This window comes from Megalobrama amblycephala, linkage group LG22 (assembly GCF_018812025.1).
Source record: "Megalobrama amblycephala isolate DHTTF-2021 linkage group LG22, ASM1881202v1, whole genome shotgun sequence".
In the NCBI taxonomy this organism is placed as follows: domain Eukaryota; kingdom Metazoa; phylum Chordata; class Actinopteri; order Cypriniformes; family Xenocyprididae; genus Megalobrama; species Megalobrama amblycephala.
The window spans coordinates 31592642-31601492 of record NC_063065.1 but is presented as its reverse complement, the minus strand read 5'-3'; the positions used below and the strand labels follow the sequence as shown (position 1 = coordinate 31601492).

Genomic DNA, 8851 nt, shown 5'->3' with positions numbered 1-8851 from the left:
GTGGGTGTAACAGTACTTATTTCTTGTTATTTGTGAAGCATTGGAAAGACTTTTTTAGAGAAAATGTCAATAGCTCCTCTTTCAACAACAAAAAAAGCTTCTGTTCTTGCTTTGGGGGAATGTATCACCTGACTTAAAAACTGTTCTAAATAAATAATTTGTTTCGTCACACTGTCCACAAATACTCTTGCAAAATAGTGGTGGAGTGTTGCAGAAAAAGAGGAACTAGAGATGGGAGAAGATTTTCACATGCAAACATCTTCACAATGAGACAACAATGGATCTAGACTGTCTTCTCCTCCTCTGCATCTTCATGAATCTCTCAGGTGAGTCGATTAACACCAGCATCCGTATGCTTCGTTACACTCGTTTTATTGTCTTGTCAAAATATGAATCATTTTCTTGAATAATCTAAAGATTTGCATATAAAATACAATTTATAAAGTCAAGAATATTAACTATAATATTGAACAAAAAAGTTGCATAGTGAACCTTTAAAGTTTAGGATTTGGGAAAAAAATCAAAATCTTCATTAAATATACAAAAAATATTTAAGATTCAAAATATTTTTGATCAAACTGTTGGGCTATATTTATGTTTTTAAATGTTATTTCAAAAATCAAAATAGCATAAAAAGCCACAGATTTTTGGATGAATTCGTTTTTTTAAATATATAATATTTCTCCTTTGCAGGGGCTCAAGATGTCACCACAGTCAGGAAAATATCCGTTCAGAAAGGACAGTCTGTCATAATTCCTTGTTTATATGAACAGAAATATGCATTTTCATACAAATACTTGAGTGCTGGAGACATTTGGTTTTTGAGTAATGATATAAAGTCCTTCGACCAGCGATATCATCACAAAAAGGTATCGATCTCTGACGATTCGTCACGTAACTTCTTCACTGTCCGCTTCGATGATGTTCAGGAGTCGGCTCAGTACTGGTGTGCTGTTCATATTCCTTCTGGTTTTGATAAACATGCAGGCTTCTTCTTGGATGCCACAGCAGGTGAGACCATCACACGCTCTCAGTGGGGATCTCTCTAGGGTTCTTGACTCAATTTCAAAGAACCCTTTTTACATAACGTATGTTTACGAGCTGTTTAATTCATCAAATGTAATTAAAATTATAAATGAAGTGATCGGGCAGACCAAACCGTAAGCCGTAGAGACTTGAAACTTCGAGGGCTGGTATTACTACAGTACATCACCAAGCCTGACGGGGGCTACAGTGGTCAAAAGTACGAAACAGCTCACAACTCCTGAATCGTTAGATATAGGCTCAAGTGTCTTATATCGTTGGTTCAAGATGAACAAGATGCCTCGAATTCGCTCTAGAAATTTTCAGGTATTTTTGCGAACTAGTCAAGTCACCTTTATTTATATAGCACTTTTTACAATGCGGATTGTGTCAAAGCAGTTAATTTATTTAATTAATTTAGTTAATTTATCTATATCAGCACTGGAGTAAACAGTGACGTCATCATCCAGCTCAGTTCAGTTCGCATACAATGGTGTCAATGCAGGCAGATCAAAACACTGTTGAATATCAAGTGTCCCCAACTAAGCAAGCCAAAGGCGACAGCGGCAAGGAACCCAAACTCCAACAGGTGACATCAGGTGACAAACAGGAGCCCTAGTCCTAGGTTTTTGGCCTGATCGGAACCAAACCAGTGCAGCAGGATTCTCTAGAGTCTGATTGTCAATAATGATCAAAAACAGTTGAAAATTTCGATTCACGGTCTCTAAGGGCCGCCAAAACGTTTGAAGTGGGCGGAGACACTTTTACTAAAATGGCTATAACTCGTGAACGGAATGAGATATTTTCGCCAAATTTGGCACACCTGTGTAAAAGCTCATTCTGTGGTTGTGTGAAAAAGGATGCGGCAACTGTCCACTTGGTGGCGCTATAACAGGGAAAAAAAACATGAAAACAGCTATAACTACTTCACCGTTAGTCCGAATTACTTGAAATTTGGCATGCAGTGTCTTCGTCCGAGGTGCCATGATTGTCTATGAGGACATTGACGTATCTCAAAAAACATGAACAATGAAGTTTGAGCAGCTATCAAGGTTAATGAAGGCCCGTTTGACTCACGGCACTAGAGGCCTGTGAAAAATTTGAAAGAAATCAGCAATCCTTTGTGTTTTTCATGTACGTATTGCACGATTTGATAGAACTCCTCATTCTGAGCAACTTTGCCTCTGGGACCGCCGCTGTCCATCGATTCATTCGTTAAATATCGGAGATTATTTCAAAAACCAACTTTGGTGAACTAGTCCTTTTGGCTCAATAACTAAATTGCCTGTTTTGACTGTAACTATGATGATCAAGATGGTTACAGGCTTGCTAATTAAAACATTACACCTTTTTACGCATGTGCTAAAAGGTGTTAAATTGCTTGAACCCCGATAATTGCAGCTTGCAGCTATATTATTATTATTATTAACACAATGCTAAATGAGTGGCAAACTGATGTTTTCTATGGCATTTCTAGGCCCTCCGAGTCTTTATGTGAACCGTCAGAACGTGAGCGGATCTGAGAACGGTAGCGTCACCGTCACCTGCTATCATCGTGGGCAAAGAGATGTGAAATGGTGTAAGTTTGCAGATCGCTGCGTGACGGGGATGTTTGGGACTTTAGACGGAGCCTCGGTTGAGATCAGATCTGATCAGAAACACATGACTGTGACCATGAGCGGACTGAAGAAGGAGAACACAGGCTGGTACTGGTGCTCAACAAACGACCAGCAGATGCCTGTTCATATTACTGTACATCATACTCAGGCGCTGGTCACCGCAGAGACGGATCGGATCACACCCACAGCCCGGAAGAGGTGAAAACACTTGATCTGTTAACAGAATCATTTACTCTCCTTCACGTGGTTCCAAACTCATATGGTATGGAAGATGGTTTCCGCCAATAAAAAATATCAAAGGTAATTGCGACTTTTTATCTCACAATTCTGACTTTTTTCTCAGAATTGAGTGATATAAACTCATGATTGCAAGTTATAAAGTCAGAATTGTGAGATATAAACTTGCAATTCTGAGGAAAAAGTCAGAATTGCTAGTTTATATCACACAATTCTGACTTTATAACTCACAATTGTAAAAGTAAAAAATGTGAGATATAAACTCGCAATTGTGAGGAAAAAACTTGAGAATTGTGAGATAAAGTCACAATTATTCTTTTTTTTGTAGCAATTCATAAACGTTTTCATCAACTGATTTCATCAGTTTGTTTGTTTGAAAGTATTTGATTATTTTAATTTTAAATTTTAAGATTTAATTACTTATTAGCTTTTCATCAACTCACAAACCCAATGCCTCTGTCAGAACACAAAAGGAGATATTGTTAATAATGTCCAAGCTGCTCTTTTCCATATATTGAATGCAGGTGGTTTCAAAATAATGCATGATATTCAATTCATTTTGAGGCAAACAGCAACTTGAATATTTGTAAAAATATCTAGAAATTGTGTCATATTTGGAACGACATGCATGTGAGGAGATGATGACAGAATGTTCAACCATTTATATCTATTTGAATTTGAGAACTTCCAATAGTGCATTTGTAGCTTTTTTTCCTTTTTTTTTTTTTTTTGCAAAATTATTAACATTGAAATTATGCCATTTTGATGTATGGATGCAATTATTCAGAAGTTAATATATTTTCTTTATTCTGTTGCATTAGGACGGCTATTTTCTTTCTGTTGCCTGTGGTTTTGGAAATTCTCCTGATCATAATCATTTACTCAGCACTGAAACTGCTTACATTTTGCAAAGAAAGTAAGTTACATAAAGTCACAGTGTCCACCCAGCTAACAGTGAAGTTCTGAACAAACGTTCCTCCAGTCTTTCATAATGTTATCAAGACCTTAGCACAAAAACATCATTTATACATCATTCATGGAACGTTTTATTGTGTTAAATGTTTCATTTGCATGTTCTTCTGGTTTTTAAATGTTTCTACTTGTTTCAGAACGTAACATTTAAAAGTAACATTCCTATAATGTTTGAAGAAATGGAATGTTCCATTAATGTTCACATACCAAGAATGTTTTAGAATGTTCAGAGTAATAATGTTTTCAGAACTTAATGGGGACTTCAGTAAAATGTTCTTAGAATACTTTTTGTTAGCTGGCAAACCTTAATGGACTTTTTTTTATAGGTTTATATCTACAGTTGTTTTTAAATTGAACCTGTTCTTTCAGGATGCCTGACATCTGTGAATGAAGAGGAAAGTCAGTACATAACGATGCACAGGAGCCGATCCTCACCCGTGAGTTCAGAGACATTACATCATCCTCATCTGTTTCTGATGACGCGTCACACAATGATTCAGCACTACTAGTGGAATCATTCTGGGGGAAATTTTATACTACATTCTAAGAAACAGAAACAGACAAATTCATAGAAAACTCTTGTCAAAAGAATTGTCTGTTTCTCTTTTCTGTGTTAAATTCCAGTCATATGGTGGTGCTTCTGGAGAAGGAGCTTATGAAATCATGGCTGAACTCAAGAGAAACACTGAGGTAGATCTCCATTTCTCCTTTACCCCTTATACTATAGTACAACACCACTGAATACTGAAATACTTGAATCTCAACTGATCTGTACGTGTGTGTGTGTGTGTGTGTGTGTGTGTGTGTGTGTGTGTGTGTGTGTGTGTGTGTGACAGCTGCCTGCTTCTGGTCATAAATCCACCGGCCCAACTTTGGCCAAACAAAGTGATTTATCAAATATGGTAAATACTTATATTTTCTGCATGTTTAATTTTTGTATTTGAAAAAAAAAAGCAAAAAAAAAAAAAAGCTTTAAAACAGCAAAAACTGGTTAGCTGATCTATTTAATGAATAATTGAGTCTTGTTTTCCTCTTCTAGCCTCAAAGAGAGTCGGATTATGTGAACTTCAGACAGACGTGACTGTGAGTCTGTGTCTGTTTCTTTAATATCTTCCTTTGGACAATAATAATTCATCATTATTCAAAGCTGTATTCATTAAAGAAAATCCGCCGGTCTTGTGAATTATTTATTATTAATGAACTGACTGAACTTCCACAGTTAATACACCACTGTGAGATTTTGTAATGTTTCTGAAAGACGTTTCTTCTGCTCACCAAGGCTGCATTTATTTGATCAAAAATACAGTAAAAACAGTGAAATATTATTCCAGTGTAAATCAGCTGTTTTCTATGTGAATATATAGTAAAGTGTAATTTATTCCTGTGATCAAAGCTGAATTTTCAGCATCATTACTCCAGTCTTCAGTGTCACATGATCCTTCAGAAATCATTCTGATATGATGAAACATTTATGATTATTATCAATGTTGAAAACACATCTAATTTCTGTTTTATCTCATTAGTGGCGACATCAGAACTGCAGAAATCCTCTGATTCATCAGCCGTTCACAGGAGTCTTCCTTAAATCTCAACCAAGCCTGAGTGATGTGTTAAAGAGACTGTATAAAGCAGGCAGGAATATCTTTCATCACTGTTCAAGTCATTCTAATATGCCCTATAAAGGGTCCTCATCTGCAGTTCATGACTCGAGCTTCTGTAATTACATATTCGTTCCTCAAGGGGGCCTCAGAGACATTTATCATGATTGATGTAATGTTGTGTGCCTTCATGAATGAGTGTATTTTCATTACCATGACTCAGTTTAACAGTATTTTGTCAGTTTGTAAATAGTGGAATTTTGTGGAAGCCCATTTCTGCCACATAAGAAAAAAACATGCTTTTCTAAATCATAACTGTAAGATAAAAAGTATGAAATGATGGCATACTAAGTCATATTTATAAGATGAAAAGCCAAAATGATGACATAAGTCAAAATTAGGACTTAAAAGGCCATAATTGTCACATAGAAAGTCATAATTATGACAAAGAAAGTCATAGTTTTTATCTTATAATTTTGACTTTTTAATTTAAAATTATGATTTAGTGTGTCATACTAGGGTTCTCAAATCTACCGACGTCATGCAAATCAGGTCCTCGCTTGAAATCGGGTCTCCCCAAACTGTCATTCAATGATTATCCTAAGTAAATACGAATGATTTTAATTTAAAATACGCATAGCTTACTATATAATGTGTGCAAAAACACATTAATGCATAATAAAACTAATTGAATGTAATTTTTTTTACTGTTAATTAATAAATAATAATAATAATAATAATAGCCTATAGTGAATAACTGAACATCATTAATTTGTTTTATTTATAACTCAAATATTTGGATATTTAATATTTAATTTAACATGTAATTACATTAAAGATAATTGTGAATAATTGCTTATCTGTATGCTATGCTTGTATATAAGCTAACTAATACAGACATAAATGGTCATTATAACAGTATTTATCATAACATGATTTTCAGGCGCTAAAAAGAGTACCTATTAAAAGCAATTTGGACCAATGGGATCGCTTGGGGTCCTAAAGGAGACCCGATTTCGGTACCCGGTACCAGTTTGTACTAAAAGAAAAAGAAAAAAGTTAACATTACCAGCTTTTCTGCAGTACAGTAGCAGCATCAAAGGTTTCTATTTACAGCATGTTTTTAGAAGTGTTGAGCCAATCACAATCATCTCTGTTGAGCGCGTGAACGCCGTGGCCAATCAGAGGTGCTCAGTAGTCAGAATCCACTCGACACCATTTTAAATGCCGTCAAATATCAACTCGATCTCATGGCAATTCGTACGTATTTTAAGAGGTGGCTAATTCATATGAATTTATACGACCTCACTCGTACGAATTCATCCGTTTTTTGCTAAATCGTACATATTTGACAAAGAATTCATACGAATGACCTACCCCAAACCCCGCCCCTAAACCTACCCGTCACTGACGTTTAGACAAATCGTACTAATTAGCCACCTCGTAAAATACGTATGAATTGGTCATGAGATAGTGTTGCAAATACAGTGTTTTGGATGTAAACGTGATTTATCTATTGCATGATTTTGACCCTTTTGGCTTGCCATATCTCGTGCATATATTTTTAAAAACAACAATGGAAAAAAATGTGAAAAATCATATTAAGTTGAAATTTTTGAATTATGGTTCAGGGCAGCCACCTCCCAAATGAAAGTACCCAATAAATGATGATTTTATATATAAAGCTTACTGATGTTTTAAATATTATTGTGGGATTCAATAGATAATAAAAGGATCTTAGTAAACATTAAAGATTTGAATACTTAAATGCTTTTTAAATGTGTGGGACAGCAGTTTACACCAATTCTGTAGAATGGCCCATATATAACAGTGTGTGTGTTGTTCATTATATCTGCTGAAACAACAGACCAGCTTTGGTTGATTTAAGATGCTTTTTGTTTGTTTCAGAAGGTTTATGACTGAGTCATGATAAATAATTAAGAATTTAATTGAATTAATTCTGAGAGCAGCTGCCCTGCAGCATTCAGTAATTGTTTCACCATCTTGAGTGTTTCTCTCACCTTTCTGTTTCTTCATAAAGCACTGAATGATTCATGCTGTGATGAGTTAAACTTCTCATTTTATGAAGAAAATGTGGGTGCAGTAAGAATTTTCCCATTACTGTGAATGTCAGAAGCTTTCCTAGTAATTTCTACCTTTTTGTAAAACAAATGTGTTTAATTGGACTGAATGTGCACTTGTGGTGTACTTCAGATCTTAAAGTATATTTTAAAAACCTGTACTTGCTGATAATATAATAAAATAAAATAAAAGGCCACTTTTTACACTTTCATGACTGAAAGTGCACTTTGTAATATTTTTTTTTACTTTGAAGTATATTTTAAATCATTATGTTTTAATAATCTTTTGTCATGCATTAAAGAAGCACACTTGATTATAATTTTAACTGTATGTGTGTTATTCAATATATTGCATTTAAAATCATGTTTTAGTTAATGCTTATGGTTTAAATGCTCCACAAAGTTCAAATCTTGTCAAAAACACAGACCCGTAACAGCTGAACCGTTCAATACATCATGAGTTCAGCATGGAGAGCTGATCCTAGATCAGCCTAACAGAGCCTGAATGTGATTTGCATTGCATCGCTTGATATCAGCGAGTGTGGGAAAGAAGTGCAGGTGGCCGACCGGGCAGTGAGTGACAGCTGGCCGTATTCCACCGGGAGCTCACAACTCTTTTTCATTATCCTTTTCTCTATTAATCCCTCCTTCCGTTTCTTTCTTCCCAGCTACGGCCACCGTCTTCTCCCAGCTTCCCCCTCTCTCTCTCTCATTTCTCTGTTCAGAGGCAGTGATGATGGAGGATGCACAGATGGCTCGGCGCAGGGCTCTGGATCTACCTGTGCGGACAGCTGGTGATGTCCCATTAACACTTAAAGAGAGGTCTGCCACTGTCACCTGAGCACCGGGAGGGCCTTGGCAGCCCGTGTCAAAACAGCAATCAGGAAAATGAGAGCGAGAAAAAATAATGTGCTACACGCTCTGTTTGCAAACAGTGTTTGGACTGCAGGATCAGAGCGATGCGACCGTTACCTCCACACTCTTGATTTAAAGCCAAGATGAAATCAAAATGGTCTATTCTTGGTTTTATATATATAAATATTGAATGTTGCAGTGTTTATTCTAAATGATTTATCGGTGCACATCATCATTGTTTTAAATTCATGTTCTGGTAATCTTGAATCAGAATAACTTCTCCTCCCTTTTGCAGCATCTCTTCTCTGATGACGAGGGCGGGGCAACCTGTCACTCACATGAGATCCACCAATAGCAAACCACAACCATGACTGTTAAAACACGTCATCACAGTTAAGCGCACTAAATGATTGGAGGAATCCTGCGTACACAGCAAAATCTCCAGAGTTAAATCAGCTCTGCTCAG

At 36.1% G+C, this 8851-nt stretch overlaps 1 protein-coding gene across 2 annotated transcripts; it reads left to right on the top strand.

The window, feature by feature from the left end:
* Positions 1–71: 71 nt before the first annotated feature.
* Positions 72–7736, top strand: si:ch1073-59l16.1 (polymeric immunoglobulin receptor). Of its 2 annotated transcripts, XM_048175006.1 has the most exons (9): positions 72–326; positions 694–1011; positions 2501–2840; positions 3701–3795; positions 4221–4288; positions 4476–4541; positions 4688–4753; positions 4891–4934; positions 5375–7736. In XM_048175006.1, the coding sequence occupies exons 1-8, from the start codon at positions 278–280 to the stop codon at positions 4930–4932; spliced, it is 1044 nt and encodes a 347-aa protein (XP_048030963.1). In that variant the 5' UTR covers positions 72–277; the 3' UTR covers positions 4933–4934; positions 5375–7736. The 2 variants fall into 2 exon arrangements, with proteins under 2 accessions (XP_048030963.1, XP_048030964.1); XM_048175007.1 differs by lacking the exon at positions 4688–4753.
* The last annotated feature ends 1115 nt before the right edge of the window (positions 7737–8851 follow it).

Bases quoted from the DNA above. Each gene is read 5' to 3' on its own strand.
- si:ch1073-59l16.1 (XM_048175006.1), top strand. From the start codon at position 278: ATGGATCTAGACTGTCTTCTCCTCCTCTGCATCTTCATGAATCTCTCA. The intron at 327-693 runs GTGAGTCGATTA...TCTCCTTTGCAG, and splicing joins CATCTTCATGAATCTCTCAG to GGGCTCAAGATGTCACCACA. The intron at 4,542-4,687 runs GTAGATCTCCAT...TGTGTGTGACAG, and splicing joins AACTCAAGAGAAACACTGAG to CTGCCTGCTTCTGGTCATAA.